Source organism: Heterocephalus glaber, unplaced genomic scaffold (assembly GCF_053883595.1).
Source record: "Heterocephalus glaber isolate CG9 unplaced genomic scaffold, H.glaber_assembly_v1.0 deba00001509, whole genome shotgun sequence".
Taxonomy (NCBI): domain Eukaryota; kingdom Metazoa; phylum Chordata; class Mammalia; order Rodentia; family Bathyergidae; genus Heterocephalus; species Heterocephalus glaber.
In genome coordinates this window covers 8642632-8660569 of record NW_028258325.1, presented here as the reverse complement: position 1 = coordinate 8660569, position 17938 = coordinate 8642632, and the positions used below count along the sequence as shown (strand labels likewise).

Below are 17938 nucleotides of genomic sequence, written 5' to 3'. Positions count from 1 at the left end.
TACCTTTACATGTGTGTCTTGGTTCTAATTTTTTTCCCCTTCCCTTGCCCACACTTCCCTATTTGCAAAGACCTTGTTTCCATTTTTTTCCTCTTCTCATATTTTTTCTTTTCCCTTTTTTTCCTTTCCCCTACCCCTCCCACTTCCCCTGCTCCTTTAGACCTTTTCTTCCTATTACACAATATCATTTATACATTTTTGAAATTATAATATCAAGATCTAGGAGACATTACCACAGATTTTACAGAATTTAAAAAGATATAGAAAGCATATTACAAAAATCTGTTTTGAAATAAATTTGACAACTTCTAAGAAGTACCTTGGAAGACAAATTAATGAAACTAACTCTGGAGGAAATATAACATTTGAATAGCACCTATTAAAGAAAGTATATTCCTAGCTTGAAAACCTACCTGTGTGACAAAAGCAGGCTCATATACATTTTAACTGATACATTATATCAAACAATTAAAGCAGAAAAAAAAAGGAACACTTCTCCCCTCATTTTAGGAAATCAACATTGTGCTAATCCTAAAACTGGATAAAGAAAATAGAAGAAAAAAGTATGAACATAGATAGAAATTTGTTTAACAAAACAAACTCTTAGAAGTCAGATCTGGCAGTATATAGAAAGTGGTTTTGTTATAGGGATGGCAGTGTTGGTTCAGCATTGGAAGATCCACCCCCAAAAACCATCGTTTTAACAGAGGAAAGGAAAAAGCCATATGCTCCTGTCACTAGTTAGAGAAAAAGTATTGGATTGAATTCTACAGCTGTTCATGGTAAAAGCTATCAGGAGACCAGAAGTAGAACAGAACCTTCTCAACAGTTTAAAGACATGTACTCCATACTTCCAGTGAGAATCCCTTATATGAATGGAGAAGATACAATGCTTTCTCCTTAAGGTGGGGAACAAGGGCAGATATGCTTACTCTTTATCTGGCCATTAAACTTTGAAACCTAGGCCCCACCAAAATGACCTGGCAATAAAATGACACAATTAGGATAGTATTGGCAAGGTAGAAGGAAAATCTTTATATGTAGATGAAATGATCATCTACAGAGAAAATACTAAGAAATCTCTAGGAGCCCCTAGAACTTGTATTTGAATTAAGCAGGATTAGAAAACACAGGTATATATAAAAATTCAGGTCTGTGTATACTTGCTATAAATGAAGAATTGGATATTGAAATTTAAAAGTTATGTAGGAGTACAAAGGACCTAGAAAAGTTAAAGAAAAACAGTGTTGGAAGACGTTTAGTACCTAATTTTAAGACTTCTTCTAAAGCTGCAGTAATCAAGGCAGTGTTGGTGTAAGGAAAGACATATAGATCATTGGAATAAAACAGAAAATCTAGAAATAGAACCACATATATATGGTCCACTGAGTTTTGAAAGATCATTGAACATTAGCATTTTATAGAATATAAACTCAATTCAAGAGCAGAGGAAGAGATAGTGTTTTCCAGCAAACGGCACTAGAACACCTGGTATCCGTATATAAAATATTAACCTCAACCCTTTATTTCCGTACATGAAAATAACTTGAAGGGATCTATGAACCTAAATATGAAAGCCTAGAAGTATAAACCTTTAAGAAGAAATTATAAGGGAACATGTTTATGAATTCAGGGTAGGCAAGAACTACCTAGGATACAGAAAACATGATGTATAAAAGAAAAAAATTGACAAATGAGATTCCATCAAAATTTAGAACTTTAAATGACATCATTAAAATGAAAAGTAGTCCTTAAACAGACCATATTTACAATGCACATAACCTATGACCAGAATATATAAAGAATTCTTAGAGCTCATTAATAGACAACCCAAATTAAAAGTAGACATAAGAAGATGATAAATAGCCAGTATAGCACAAAGAAAGGTGTGCAACTCTAGAATCAGAAAAATACTAATCAGTACAATAACAAGATTGAATTAGACACTCATTAGAGAGATGAAGTTAATAGTTTTCAAAGCCTTGTCATGACGTTTTCCTTTTGTTGGATTCTCCCCCTATAGGGGTTTAATTTGCCACGCCCAATGGATTCATTCTGCTGGATTTCCTGGGGTTGTGATCCTCATTGTCTTTTCCTAGGGTATTGTCTAAAATTTTTTGAAGTGCCGGTTTGGTATTCATAAAGTTCCTAAGGTGCTCTTTATCATGAAAGTATCTCATTTCTCCATCAGTTTTGAAAAATAGTTTTGCAGGGTACATCAGTCTGGGTTGGAGGCTGTTTTCCTTTAGGGCTTGAAATACATCACTCCAAGCTCTCCTTGCCTTGAGGGTTTGCATTGAGAAGTCTGCTGTGATTCTGATGGGCTTTCCTTTGTATATGATTTGTTTCTTTTCTCTAACTGCTTGTAGAATTTTGTTCTTCTTTTGGATTTCTGGAATCCTAACCATTATATGCCTATGTGTAGATTTTTTTTGATCAAGGCTAGCTGGAGTCCTATATGCCTCACTTATCTGTATGTCAAGTTCTTTTCCCCTGTTTGGGAAGCTTTCTGCCGTCACTTCTGTGAACAGTTTTTTTATGTCATCTGCACTCTCTCCTGTTTCTTCATTGACTCCAATCAGTCTTATGTTATTCTTCTTTGCATCGTCTAGCAGCTGCTGGACTGATTTCTTGTGGTCCCTTACTATTTTAAAGGAATTTTTCTTTTCCTGGTCACTAATTGCAGTCTTATCTTCTATATCTGAAATTCTATCCTCACATTGATTCATTCTGTTGCACAGACTTTCAATGCAGTGGGGGTTTTTTTGCTACCAGGGATTGAACTCAGGTCCTTGCGCTTGCACAGCAGGTGGTGAAACCACTGAGCCAAATCACCAGCCCCTCAATGGAGTTTTTAATCTCCTTGAAATCTGTTTGCATCTGTTTTATGGATTCCATTTGTTTCCTATGTTGGGATTCCATCATGTTCCTCAGATCCTCTATTTTTTTAATCTGTGTCCTCTCTAGATTTATTAATCATGTCTTGTACCATGAGCCCAATCTTTGCTGTTATCTGAGTAATTATTTCTGACTTCATTTTTCCCAGATCCTCTTTTGTTGCCAGTTCAGAGAGTCCAGGTTGAGTATCAGATTGTTCCATCTCATTTCCCTTTGGGGTTGCTGTAGGTGATCTGGAAGTCTGTTTTTGAGGCTTGTTTACGTGTCTTCTCATTTCCACAGCGGGGGTTGCTTCTGGCGCCCTCGCGGCTCTCCTTCTCTGCCCTAGGAGTGTGGGATGGCGGCGGGGGAGCTTCCTTCCAAATCAAAACACACATACCCCCATACATATAAATACATATACATACATATAAATAAATGCCTGTGCATGTATATATCTATCCAGAGAAGAGAAGAGAGAATGTATGTACTTTCGCAGCATCCATTAATTTGAAAGAACATGTGAAGGACAAAGAAAGACTTTTTTGCTATATACTTTCTTTCGGAGTGTCTTTGCTTTTACCTGGTACAGTTAGGGTATTTTGTGATTTTAGGCAAAAGAAAAAGAAGAAAGACTTTTAAGAAGACAAATTAATAGGGAGAAACTTGAAGAAAAACGAAAACAGAAAGCAGAAAAGACCAAGTCTTCCAAAGGGAAAAGTCAAGGTATGGTAAATGTTAACTTTAATTATTTTAAACTATCTCATGTATGCTATTATTTTCTAGTTACTCTTGTCTTACATATGACATAAGAATATAATAAAATGAGCTATTCTCAAGTGTGGATGATTTCCTTACTTTTTAACCTGATGTGTTTAGTCAGTTTTCTTTGTATTATATCCCTACATGTAAATTAAGCATAGGGTATTATTCCAGTCATGATACCAGTTTATTTTTCATTGGAAAATAGAATGAACTATCACTGGAATATGGTTGTTAGCACGTAAGTAATTAAGTCTTACAGCTGATACTGATGGAATTCAACTGTTCTATGTTAACTTTGGGGGATTTTTGTTTTGTTTTGTTTTGTTTTTGGTGCTAAGAATTGAACTCAGGATCTCATAGGTGCTAAGCACATGTTCTACCACTGAGCTATGCCCCCAATCCCTTATGTTAACGTTTATATTGGCTAAAACAAAATTGAGTTCCATTATGTTTATTTCATAAGTTTCTCAAGGACATTAAAGCCATTATTCATATTTATAATAATTATAAAGTCTGAATGAAAAAATATAACATTGTTTATAAAATTCTATTCTGAAATACAGTTTTTTGACTGCTTCTTTCCTAGCCAAAAATAATCTGGACTTAGAAGAATCAACAAAGAGTTTAGAACCAAAAGCCCCTAGAATTAAAGAAGTTCTTAAGGAACGGAAAGTTTTAGAGAAAAAAGTAGCCTTAAGCAAAAAAAGGAAGAAAGATTCCAGGTACATATTTTATCTGGCCTTGTTCTGATCGTAATGCTCTCTTGAATGTGTGAGGCTTTCTGAAGAAAGAAAGCCTTCATGGAAGTAGAGTTGTGCCTTCGGTGTTTATGTTACTGCATGTTTATGAAGGGGCTTAGGTTTTGTTTTTCTGCCGTAATTCGTTGTCTTAATATCTGTACCATTGCAAAGTAATGTGCATGTGTGTGTATATAATATATCTGCAGGGTATCAAACCCAGGGCCTCATGCATTCAAGGCAAGTGCTCTGCCGCTGAGCTAATTCCCCGCCTTTAAAGTAGTATGTCAATTACTTTTTTGATGATTTTACAAAATCTTTAGACCTCTCCAGAAAAATGTACATGTGTCAACACATGATTAACACTAGAGTTTCAGTGTGTTTATGGACTGTCTAGAATTACTCTGGAATTGTTCCTGTTTGCTCATTTGGTAGCTGCTGAGAATAATTGTATCTGGGCTGGGGATTTAGCTCGGTGGTTCCACCTCCTGCCCTGCAAGTGCAAGGACCTGAGTTCGATCCCCGGTACCAGAAAAAACAAGAAGAAATATAGAGTAATTGCATGCATTCTCCAGCCCTTCACACAGGCCTTTTTACTAGTATCCCATGCTTCTCCCTCTAATCCAAGATTATATTTTTAACCGTACATTATCATTGCTAATTCTGAAAGAATTAGAAAGCCAAAGAGACTAGGAGAGTAGCTATGAGATCTGTGAGCCATGGGCTACAGTTTTGCTGTTCCCTCAAGTTGCAATTATGTAAGTTAAGGATGGGCTTCAAGATAACTGAATCATTAATTTGTAGAGTTTAATAAGAAGAGTCAGCTTTCAAATTTATAACTCTCATTTCTATTGATCTGAATAAAAAGTCTACTCCATTTGCTCAAAAGGTGGTTAGACTTTCAAAATATAAACATAGCTTCTACAGTACTCATCTTCATGCACTGAATCCAGAATTTTTGTTTCTGCTACACTTTCCTTTAGCACCAAGAGCAGTTCATGCCACATTTGGCATTATGTTCTCCTGTGTGGACTAAGAATAGGATTTCAGTTGATGTGTAACAAGTCTCCCATTTATGGATTTAGTGCTTATAGTTAAGGAATGGTTTTTCCCTACCTTACTGAGAAATTCTAACATTTGAGTCAGTGTTCATAATGAATGTTTCCCCACCCTTAGGAACATTGAAGAGAATTCCAAAAAGAAACAGCCGTCTGAAGAAGACTCTAAAGAAATCCTAAAAACAAGTGAGGTATGTCTTAATAAAACTCTGTTTCAAATACTCTTTTGTTTTGTTAGATATAGACCTTTTAGTTCTTTGTGGTAAAACTTGGTAATTTCACCTTTTCCATGTAAATGTAAAAAAATTCTTCCCATTTAGCATTCTTGAACCCCTATCCCAGTATGCCCTGAATTCCTCATTTTGGTGAATTGATTTATGTCTTTTAAAAAAATTTTTCATGTTTACATCTTTTATTAAATAAATAACTTCTTTTCTTCCTTTGCTTTCACCCTCATCTTGTTTCTTACACTAGCAGTAGCAAAGTTCCTGGAAATAATCATGAGAAGGAAGAATAAAATGCCTCCATCATAACAGAGTATCCATTTTATTCTTTCATTCTTTGTCCACATGTGGATATAATTTTTTACAGTGGATGTAATCTGACAAAATGTTTTTCACATTTTAGTCATTTCGTATTTTCTGTTTTTCATTGCACAGAATGGGTATATCATTATTTAAGCCTTTTTTATATTTAAACACTTAGGTTGTATGTAAGATTTGATCATTTTATTTATTTTTTGAGACAGTCTCCTTGTGTAGCTCAGGCTGGCCTTGAACTCACTAAATAGCACAGGCTGGCCTCAAACTCAAAGCAGTCCTCCTCCCCAACCTCCCAAGTGCTGAGATTATAGGCATGTGCTGCCACTCAGCCAGATTTGATCATTTTAAAACATGAAAATATGTGCAGAGAATACATTTTTTCCCTTTTTGGATTATTTTCCTGAAATAAGCTTTGGCTTTCAGTGATTTTAAATCCTTGTTTACACAGCCATAGTTATAACTCTCTAGCTAAAACATTTTAACATTTTGGGGTAAAGGACTAGTAATGATTATTTGTTCATAGCCAGTAAATAGTTTTAGTTTCTATAATCAGAAATTAGGTGCATATTTAGAAGTACATCCTGATGTCTCACTGGCATAGTTATAAATATTTATTTTCTGAAAATTTTTTTTTTTTTTTGGTACCAGGGATCAAACTCGGGTCCTTGCACTTGCGAGGCAGGTGGTGGAACCGCTGAGCTAAATCTCCAGCCCTTTTTGATAAATTTTTGTGAGAAATTATCTCTTAAAATTATATTCACATTAATTATTTAGACTTTGTTGGAAAAATTAGTTCAGTGCAAACTCTGGTTGCTTTTTTCTTTGAGAAATTTAAAGTATTTATTAAGATGTTGCTATGTTTGGGTTTCTATACTAATAAAAGTACATATTAGTCTTCATGTTGAAATTTAAGAAGTTGCAGTGTTAAGCTGACCCCGAGACATAGAGGTCTTTGGCCCATTATTCAAATGAGAATAATTATAGCAAGTTTTTATAAAGTGAATTTAATCAGTGCCTACTGATTAATATTAATGATCTATTCAGTGCCAAACTGGGCTGGAGAAGAAGGTTCAGATTCTATGGTCTCAGCACCTTTCCCTGAATGAATAAATATATCCATATATATGACATTATTACTGTACGTTATTGTGTATTTGAAACTTCATAGGTAAAATATTCTATAAGTACTCTTAAGTTATCTGGTTTTCTAAATATAGGATACCTTTAATTTCATTGTAAAATGTCTAAATTATTTTCATCAGCATGTATAGTTTTAACTTTAAAACAACATTGGACTGTCATTCATTCTGCTTATACTTATTACTGACTCCTGGGTGTTAGGGGCTGTAGCATTGTAGACTTAAATGCTTTTCAAATGCATAGTGAACCCCAGAGGAGAAGTTAGGCTCTATAAAGCTGCCTAAAATATACAGGAAGAATGCTGGGCTCACAGCAAGATTATCTCACCTTGTTTCTAGAACAGCTCCTTGTTGCATAAGTGTCAAGTTCAGGAGTCACACTGAGCTCCATCTTCCTGATAGACGTGGAGAGATTAATAAAACTACCACAGGTTGCTTCCAAGGATTAAGTTAGGGGTCACATATGTGTCAGCAGTTAACATTTTAAATGCACCCAGATATTAAATTTGAATCTAAAAATTGATTTGGGCATTTCTCATATTTTAACCTTTATTTTCTTCTAGCACTGTGAAAAGGAAAAGGCATCTTCTTCAAAGGAACTAAAGCATGCTCATGCAAAAAGTGAACCAAGTAAGCCTGCCCGGAGACTTTCAGAATCATTACATTCTGCTGATGAAAACAAAAGTGAATCCAAAGTAGAGAGAGAACATAAAAGACGAACATCTACTCCTGTTGTAATGGAAGTGGCACAGGAAGAAACTGAGACAAGAGATGGGAAAAGGCAACTAGAACGCTCAGAAATCAGCATAGAAGAACCCCAGAAACAGAAAAGTACACTGAAAAATGAAAAGCATCTGAAGAAAGATGATTCGGAAACATCACATTTAAAAAGCCTCCCTAAGAAGGAGGCAAAGTCGTCCAAGGAGAAGCCTGAAAAAGAAAAAACTCTGTCAGAAGAGAAATTATCTACGAAACATAAATATAAGAGTGACAGCACGCACAAAACAGGTGATGAGACTGAAATATATTCCTCTGAGAAAGGTTTAAAAGTAGAGGAAAATACTCAGAAGCAAAGCCAACAGACAAAGCCTTCTTCAGATGATAAAGCCGAACGGAAAAGTAAACATAGGAATGAAAGGAAATTATCAGTTTTAGGCAAAGATGGAAAGCCAGTTTCTGAATATATTATAAAAACAGATGAGAATGTGCGTAAGGAAAGCAACAAAAAAGAGAGACAATTGTCAACTGAAAAAATGAAAGTGGAGCACAAATCAAGACGATCAAGTGATTCCAAAATTCAGAAAGATGCTCTAAGTTCCAAGCAACACAGTGTCACATTACAGAGAAGAAGTGAAAGTTGTTCGGAGGATAAGTGTGATACAGACTCAGCTAATTTAGATAGCAACTTAAAACCAGAAGAGCTTGTTCACAAGGAGAGGAGAAGAGCAAAGAGCTTGTTGGAAGATAAACTTACGGTGAAGTCTAAATCGAAAGGTCAAGGCAAACAGTTAAAAGTTCCTGAAACAGAATTACAAGAGAGTGTCACAAAACAGGCAGCCACTCCAAAACTAGAGAAGGAGAAGAGCATAGACGAAAATGACCCAGAAAAACAGCGCAAGTCTAAAGTTGAAGACAAACCTGTAGAAGAAACTTGTGTTGAACCTGCATTAGAGAGTGCTACTTCTTCACATAGTGTCCAGAAAGACTCCAGTCACAGAGCTAAATTACCACTGGTAAAGGAGAAATATAAAGGTGAAAAGGATTCAAGCTCCTCTAGACTTGAGAGAAAGTTATCAGATGGCCAAAAAAGCAGAAGCATAAAGCATAGTAGTAAAGACATAAAAAAGAAGGAAGAAAATAAAGCAAATGAGAAAGATAGTAAAGAAACTGACATTAATCATGAAAAGACCCGGGGAAATGGTTCAGTCATAGAAAAGAAATTAAGTAGAAGGTTGTCTGAAAATCGAAGAGGAAGCTTATCACAAGAAACAACCAAAGGAGAAGAAAAATTAACAAACACTTTGGGTACTCCCAATAGTTCCACCCTTCAGAAACCAAGACGAAGTGGTGATTCCACATCAATCCTTGAACAAGAGCCAATGGAAATTGATTCTGAAGCAGCTATTGGAAATGTATGCGAAGTATCTAAAACCCAAGACAACAGTAATAGTAGTTCTCAACAAGACACTGACTCTGAAAATATCACAAAACAAAAAACTACTACCACCGTTCGAAAGGATGAATTAAGAACTTCTACCATAGATCCAAAAACAGCTGCAGCCTGTAAATTGGGGCGTGGAACAGGAGTTTCTAGTAATTCTGAAAAGCATACTGACCCTAAAAGCATCTTGGCCAAGAAAGTGCATATCCAAAGTGCTGTATGCAAACCCAATCCCAGAGAGAAAGAGCTCCTTCATCATTCCTTCATGAATGCAGACTCCGAAACAAGTCATAAAATGTTGCCCAGTAGCCCTTCAGAAACTGATAGGCTCCCAAAGGACTTGAAAAGCACAGCCAGACCCACTGATGAGCATGTTGCTCAAGGAGATGTTACTCTTGAACATTCCACAGATAGAAACCCCTCACCAGTCTTAAGTTCCAGAAGTGTTGTGCCTCAGAATGAACCTCATGCTTCAGATGTAGTTCCTGTAGTTGACAGAACTGTTTCAGAAGGGGGCATAGGCAGCACCTCCCTTGTGGATCACTCTGATCTCCCTAACCAAAGTTTAACTGGTAGGAAATCAGAGGCCTCTGGGACAAGTGATAGCAAAGAAGATAGTGAAGGTTCCACGGTAGATGCCTCAGCAGAAGCAAGCATGACTGGTAGAAGTCACATTCCAGAAGGTCACCAGGCCACTCTGCTGGACAGTAAAGAAGGAGAAGTAAATACACCTCTTGCTAGCAAGTCAGAAGCCATAATTGTGAAAAATGAAAACATTAGCAAAGAGAGCTTGAAGGACACAGACAAGAAAGAAAATGAATTAAGTACAGAGCCCACTGTAAAGCAGACATTTAGAGCTACAGACAAAAATGCTGAAGCTGTCGAACTTGAGCATAATTGCAGCCCAGCTGAAATAAGCATTTCGCCTGGTGCTCAAAGAGGGAACAGAAGCAGTGAAGTAGACACCAGTGATGGGAGCGATGCTGCATCATCCATTTTGCAGCAAAGGAATGGAACAGCTGAGTTTGATAGAGCAGAAAAAGCTTCTGTTCCCACTAGTACTGAAGGGAAGGACCAGGGCATCACCTCAAACCCAGTAAAGGGTGGAGATGCCACCACTACTTCAGAAACAGGAGACAGCAGGATGCCTTTGCCATGCACCAGCATTGAGGCAGATGAAGGCTTCGTAGTGGGTGCATGCACCAGAAACGATCCCATCCAGGTCAGGGCAGAAGCCAGTGAATGCACCGTTTTTGCTGCAGCTGAAGAGGGCAGGGGTATTGTCACCGAAGGATTTGCTGAGAGTGAAACTTTCCTCACAAGCACCAAGGAAGGTGAAAGTGGAGAGTGTACCGTGGCTGAGTCAGAAGACGGAGCCACAGGGCCTGCAGCTGCTCATAGAGGTGAAATCGAAGCCAGTGTAAACAGTGTTGTGTCGGAAGAGAAAGATGACGCAGTAACCAGTGCAGGCTCTGAAGAAAAATGTGATGGTTCTTCAAGTAGAGACTCAGAAATAGTCGAAGGGACTGTTACTTTTATTAGTGAAGTTGAAAGCGATGGAGCAGTGACAAGTGCTGGGACAGAAATAAGAACTGGATCCATGATCAGTGAAGAGGTTGATGGGACCCAGGGAAACAGAACAAGAATGGGTCCCAACAAAGAAACAGAAGGCACGGTGACATGTACGGGAGCAGAAGGCGGAAGTGATAACTTTGTTATCTGCTTAGTAACAGGAGCAGGGCCCAGGGAGGAGCACGTGGCTACAGGGGCAGAAGTGGCCCTGGTAGGTAACGATGTGCCCCCGGGGACTAGTGCGGACCAAGAGGGTGATGGTTCTGTGATCGATGGTGCGGAAGGTGAGAGTGCAGTCACTAGCACAGGCATAACAGAGGAAGATGCGGAGGACCCAGCAAGTTGCACAGGCTCGGAAGACAGCAGCGAAGGCTGTCCTATAAGTTCTGAAACAGAAGAAAGTGGAGAGAGTGCAATGGACAGCACAGTAGCCAAGGAAGTCACTAATGTCCTCTTAGTCATTGGTAGCCCCTGTGATGATGAAGGCATTGTGACCAGCACAGGTGCAAAAGAAGAGGATGACGAGGGGGAGGGTGTTGTAACTAGTACTGGGAGAGGAAATGAAATTGGACATGCTTCCACTTGCTTAGGTATGATAAGTGAAGAAAATGAAGGGGTGTTGATTTGCGAAAGTGCAGAAGGGGACAGTCAGGTTGGTCCAACAACAGAACACGTGATCACTGAGGCCGGGGCAGCCCTCCTGAATGCAAATGAAAGTAACATTGATAGTGTCAGTGCTGCAGAGAAGGAAATCAAAGAGACAGAGATCTGCTCCAGTGCCAAAGGGATCGTAGAAAGTAGTGTGACCAGTGCAATTGCAGGAAAGAGTGAAGTGGTGCCAGTTCCGGAAGGTTGTGAGCATCCCATGACCAGCGCCGCTTCTGATCAAAGTGGTAGTCAGCTCATTAGGAAAGAAAAGGCTAAAGATACCACTGTTTCCACTGGCCTGGTGGGGGGCAGTTATGATGTTCTTATATCTGGTGCAGCCCCAGAATGTGAAGTGGACCACACATCACCAAGTGAAAAAGAAGATGAAGGCATAATCACCTCTGTAGAAAATGAAGAGTGTGATGGCCTCATGGCCACTACAGTTAGTAATGATATTTCCCACCAGGATAGCTTAGCTGGGGGTAAAAGCCAAGGCAAAGGCTTGATGATTTCCACCAGTACAACAAATGATTACACCCCTCAGGTGAGCATGATTAGAGATGCAGGAGAGGGGCATTCAAGTAGCCTGAGAAGTGAAGAAAACAAGGAAGGCACCAGAGTAAACATGGAAGAATTTGAGGCCCCCACACCCAGTGCAGTTTCAGGTGATGCAAGCCAACTTCCTAGCAGATGTGAAGAGAAAGATGAGTGTGCCATGATTTCCACAAGCATAGGGGAAGAGTTTGAAGTGCCTATTTCCAGTGCAATAACCATCAAATTTGCTGAAAGTCAGCAGCCAGTTGCAGTGGTTGAAGAAAGAGCTAAAGGTACAGTCTTGGTAAGCACTGAGGACTTCGAGGTGCCTATGCCCAGTGCTCCCGCAGAAGTTGAAAGTCGTCTTGCCTCAACCAGCAAGGAAGAGAAGGATGAATGTGCTCTCATTTCCACCAGCATAGCAGAAGACTGTGAGGCCTCTGTTTCTGGTGTAAGTGAAAACACACAGACAGTTACAGACGGAAGTGCTGTTATCTCAACGAGCTCAGGGGAAGACTGTGAGGGCTCTGTGTCCAGTGCTGTCCCTCAGGAGGTAGTCTGCCCTTTGGTCACACCAGCAGAAGAGACAAATGACACTGCCATGATTTCCACGAGCACTTCTGAAGGATGTGAAGCAGTCATGGTTGGTGCTGTCCACCTAGATGAAGACCAGGCCACCCCTGCAAGAATGGAAGACTTGAGTGATGCTGCAATCATCTCCACCAGTACAGTTGAGTGTGTGCACATGGTCACCAGCCTGCACCAGCGCAGAGAGAATCAGCGGGCTGCAAACAACCCCAAAGGAAGCGATGAGCTGTCAACGGCAAGAGTGAGCAAGTGTGAGACCCCCATGCCCAGCCTAATTGTGGACAATAACTGTCAGTACCCTGGGCTGTTCACAGGAGACAAGAAAGGGGGCCCTGTGCTGGCAGTGAGCACTGAGAAAGGGCATGACCGGCTGCTGGTCTGTGAGCCCTCTGCTGGCCAAGGCCACCCAAGAGCTGAGTGTGCAGAAGAGGAGGAGAGACACAGCAAGGATTGCCCTGGCCAAAACCCGTGTGCAGCAAAAGGACAAAACCAAAGCACTTTGCGTCTCCTAAATGCAGAAAAGACTGTGTCGCCAGCTGAGGACAAAAGTGCAGAAGCTGAGACAGCAGAGGGCAGTGGCATGGTCCATTGTGCAGCAGAAAGGGCCCTAGAGAGGAGTGCTCCCTCACCTGCCCAGCTGAGCAGACCAGAGCAGACATCTGGGCAGCCAGCTGAGGACCTATCCATCAGCACTCACTCCTTGGCAGCAGTAAGTACCGGTGCTAAAAAAGCTGATGACGTCCCACCTGTCAAAGACACTGCTGCAGAGTATTCCTCTATTCCTCCTGACCAGCTAGGTCCTGAGGACAACTTGAAAGCCACTGCCACTAAATGTATTACCAGCCAAGAGTCAAAAGTTGCTGCTACCCACACAGTCGTCTTTGCAGCTGCCTGCCATGTAGCTGTATCAGCTCCCACATTCGAGGAAGACTTGACCACAGAGAGTGACCATATTGGCCAGCGAACTGATGAAGCATCTGCCAGGAAAACAGGACAAGGTCACAGCATGGGGACAGCATGTCTCCTCGGGGAAGGGGACCTGGAGGTGACTGTTTCTGCTGAACAGAATTTGTGTGACGAAGGTAATCTGTTTCTAATTGTATATTTTAGCTTTTTACAAAGATACTTGCATAACAGTTTATTTAAAACTGTCTTTCAAAGATGATTTTGATTTCATAATGATAAATCAGTATAATTTTTTTCTTTTATCATAATATTCCAAAACAGCTCATCAAGTTTGGTGATTCAGTTATTATCCCCACTACCGGGGCAAAATATCCAACTTAGGGAAGGCCAGGACATTTCAGTACATAGTTGGCTGACTCCAAGGCAGGGCAGCATGGCAGAGGGGTGTGGCTGGGCAGAGCTGCACCTCGGCACCTCAGGAAGCAGAGTTCAAGGGAGGAGCTGGGAAGGGAAGTATGACCTTTCAGATCGGTCGCACCCACAGTGACCGCCTCTCCCAACCAGGCCCCCCCCTCCTAAGAGCAAGTCAGCTGTACACCTGTAATCCAGCCACCTGTCAGAGGTCCCACCTGTGATGGCATGAGGTGTGGGGCAACAAGATAGAAACCAGAACAGCTGAGCTTCTCCCCAAAGACTTGCGTTTGAAACTTTAGATCTGTTTCACATGTGTCTGAAAAGAGAAAAGCAGCTGAGGCATGAGAATTCAGCCAACCACTCCTTATCTGCAGAAAGGTTTCTAAACTGTTTGATCTTCATACTTCTGGGGCAGGAACCCAGGGCCGTGCAAGCTGTCCAAGTGCTGTACTCCTAAGTTGTATGCCCGTCTCTGGTCTTCCTATGTCTTGTCAGTCAAAAGGAATAAATGCCACGACTGTATGAATGAGTACTTTTTTATATCTCATTTCAAAAAGGAGAAAATAGGGTCAGATCATTTAAATCATACATATGGCACTTCTAGGAAAAGTCAGCCTTTTTCTCTGTTGTGGAAAATGGAGTCACTCGGGGATGGGGGTGCTGTTATGAAAGCAGACCTCATTCCAGACTTTATTCAACTTATTGTAGAATTTGTAGTATGTGTGAGTTCAGTCTGCTTGCTACTTCTAATCAAGGAGCACTGTTTTGGTTTTGTGCGGGGTGGGGGGGCGGTTGTGGGTTTGTTTGTGTGTTTGTCTTGGTGCTGGGATCAAACCTAGAGCTTCATACATGTTAGGCAAGCACTCTACCACAGAGCTACACCTGCAGCCCCTAATTTGTTTTTTTAAACTGAGTTTACCGTTCAAGTAAAATGAGTTCATTTATGGTTTAGAGTGTGTTTGAAAGAGACAGGAATTCCCTCCTGACAGATTCAGATTCTGTAGAATGCCAGTCTTTTAGAAATAGTTGTCAAGATGGGCAGACAGGTGTGAATCCAGCCATGTACTGTACCCACGTTGTCAGGGCCATTATAACGTGACACGTGCCTAGGATAGGGTGAAAATGAGGGTGCTGAGAGAGCTGAAAGGAAGTAGATGGGCTAGACTTGAAGAGACTAAGGGATGTTCACTCCTTTCTACTCTGGCTGTATAAATTGTAGTATCCTAGACTTTGAGACTTGAAGTGACCTTGCTTACTATCTAACCTAGACTTGGGAAATTGAGGCTGGTAGGTTTAGTCTTAGAAAGGAGGCATTAAATGTTCTAAGGATTGGAGTGTGCAGCTTTAAAATTTTCCATTGAATTTAGCCTAGAGTAAATTGAATGCTCCAAAAGTTTTTAGGATACAGTCATTACTACACTCTGTTATCCTCCTTTCCCCACATTTCCTCCCTAGGGGACCAAAAATAGGAGGGCTTTTAGTAAGAAAAATCCTGCATGCTCTTAGAGGAAAGAAGGCTTTTCTTCAGCAGCTTATATGTGGGGCAGATAAGGGAAACTGAAGAAACCACAGCTGCAAAAGGCCCGGAGAAAAGGAAAGAAGCAAGATCAAGATGAAGCTGAGTCTCCACCTGAGAAAATGCCATTGGCCTTTTGTCTGCCTCTGTTGTTTAACTTTATGTTCAAGTTTGCCGTGTTAGCATGAAGCAAGTAAAGTGAATCAGTTCACAGATCACCTTTATTAAGAGTGTACCTCAGCAACTCACAATATATAGTTTTAGGGACAAAACTGATGGAAATGACTGCAGAAAACTACTGGGAAATAAGACGTCTCCATAAATAACATTTTATCATTTTTTTCTGTGCAGCCATCTTGCTGTACAAACAAGAAACAACTCCACTCCCCCAGAATGAGTCAGTGCCCCTGCCTTCCGTCCAGATCCCTTTTATACAACATGGTCCTTTTTATTGTCTTTTATTTACAATAAAATAAGCAAAAGAAGGTAGAATGGTCTGCCAGATAACAACATTCTGGTTCTTTTTGATTTAGGATGTATTTTATGATCAGATTCTTAAATTATTCTTAATATTTTAATGGCTTGAATTTCATTAGGCAATGAAGAGTTTCCACCAAAGGTTTTGGAAGGATCAGAGCTGACAGCCAACTTGAAAACCGAGGTATGGTTGATAATTCAGTTATGCTGAGCTGCTAGTGGACATCCACCATTTCATGATGGACAGGCAGACAGACACAGTATTACTCCTGCTCTCATTGTACTGCTGATGACTAGTATTGTTATTGCCATATCCTGTAGGGTGGGGGAAGCTGAGAACCTCAATGATGTCAGTAAATAGGGCCACCATCAATTCACTCCTCAAGCCAGAAATGTGGGAGTCCCCTTCGGTTTCCCCCGTCACCTACATTTGGTCCATTGCTGACTCTCACGGTTCCATCCCAAAGCAGAACAGGAGCTCATCTGGATATTGCTACAGCCACCCACTGGTCCAAACCACTACTTTATGGCTCCTGCTGTCCCTCCTCCTAGTATGTGGTTCACAGCTGTGCAGGGTGTCTTTGAAAACAGACATTAGGTCTGGCATTGCTCTGCTTAAAATTTAATGTGGCTTCCCACCCAGCACATTTCAAATTTTTATTATTATTATTATTATGGCCTGCTGTGCCATATCAATTCGGTCTGCATGCCCCCTTTCCAACCTCCGACTGTACATGACAAGATGACTGGGTGTGCAGAGGGGCACAACTCACCCAGAAAGAGTGGTGGCAGGCAGACTTGCACCGGGCACTTCAGTGGGGTTCCAAAAGAGTGAGTCTCCCAGAAGCAAAAGAAAAGAAAGCCGCCCGGGCAACAGGGGGTTGTGTTCTGGACTCGAGAGTGGGGAGTTCGGCCCCTGAGCCTGGAGCCGATGACGGGACCACTGCTGAGACGGAAGCATGGCAGGGAGCGGGACGCACACAGGAAGGGCCATGCGTTGCGTTGTGTGCTTCTAAAGTACTGTGAGGACCACTGGTGGGTGAAACAAGGTTGAATTTTTATTTCTTTTTAAAATTTGTTTTGTTTTTCAAGGGTAATTCTTCATTTTCCAGGTTTGTAGGAGCTTGAAACTAGATTTTTATATTGTTTCAAGAGGCTGGGGTTATTTTTCTAATACACTTGAGGCTAGTCTCCCCTCCTTAATTAATTAAATAAACCACAGTTTATTTTTATGGTGCTTTGGATTTTTTAGACATTTGTGCCTTCAGAAGAAGAGAAAGTTCGTGAAATTCTAGCAATGGGAGAAAGTCAGTGTGGGGGAAAGCCAAGTGGAATGGGTAAGCTCTTCAATGTTTTACATTGTTTTCGTGTTGCATATATTTTAACCTTCCATTGCAGCTTAAAAGCAATACCTGATTTATAAAATACAGACTGAATTTTTGCCTCTCACTTTTTTCTACATCAAGGACTGGTTTGAACCCAAGGGCTTATGCATGTTAGACAAGCACTCTACCACTGAGCTACACCCAGCCGTTTTTAAAAAATGTTATTTTGAGACAAGTTGTCCCAGTTTTCTGGGCTGGCTGTGTACTTGTTAGCCTCTTACCTCAGTTTTCTTGGTAGCTGAGATTACAGGTGTGCACTGTTGTGCCTGGCTAGCAGCTCACTTTTTTAAATAGATTAAAGGGAATTTTTTCCTCTTATTTTTAGCATATACTTTTCCCATTAAGCGTCAGTGAAACACACTGTAAGGTAATTGCTTAAATTTGATATCTCCAAATAACAATGGCAAAAGGAAAGCATTTAGAGCAAATACTTACTCCGCCCCAGAATGTCTTTCCATGCCCTTCCTTTCCTGCCCCTCCAGGTGCCTGTGCAGCACATTCCCTAAAGGATGGCCTGCAGCTTCCGCTGTGCCTGCCAACCCCTCTGGCTCTGTCTGACAGCACTGAAGCTAATCTCAGCCTGCGAGCCTCTTCTTGGCCTCTGCAGCATTGTTCATTG

The 17938-nt window shown here is 40.6% G+C and overlaps 1 protein-coding gene across 2 annotated transcripts in view; it reads left to right on the top strand.

The window, feature by feature from the left end:
* Nucleotides 1-17938, top strand: part of Bod1l1 (biorientation of chromosomes in cell division 1 like 1) — a 55280-nt gene that overhangs the window by 15343 nt on the left and 21999 nt on the right. For both annotated transcript variants that reach the window (XM_004847269.4, XM_013073049.3), the window contains exons 7-12: nucleotides 3492-3603; nucleotides 4229-4364; nucleotides 5556-5628; nucleotides 7682-13703; nucleotides 16054-16118; nucleotides 17187-17271. In XM_004847269.4, the coding sequence (XP_004847326.2) occupies nucleotides 3492-3603; nucleotides 4229-4364; nucleotides 5556-5628; nucleotides 7682-13703; nucleotides 16054-16118; nucleotides 17187-17271 (6493 nt within the window). The remainder of the gene's footprint in view (nucleotides 1-3491; nucleotides 3604-4228; nucleotides 4365-5555; nucleotides 5629-7681; nucleotides 13704-16053; nucleotides 16119-17186; nucleotides 17272-17938) is intronic.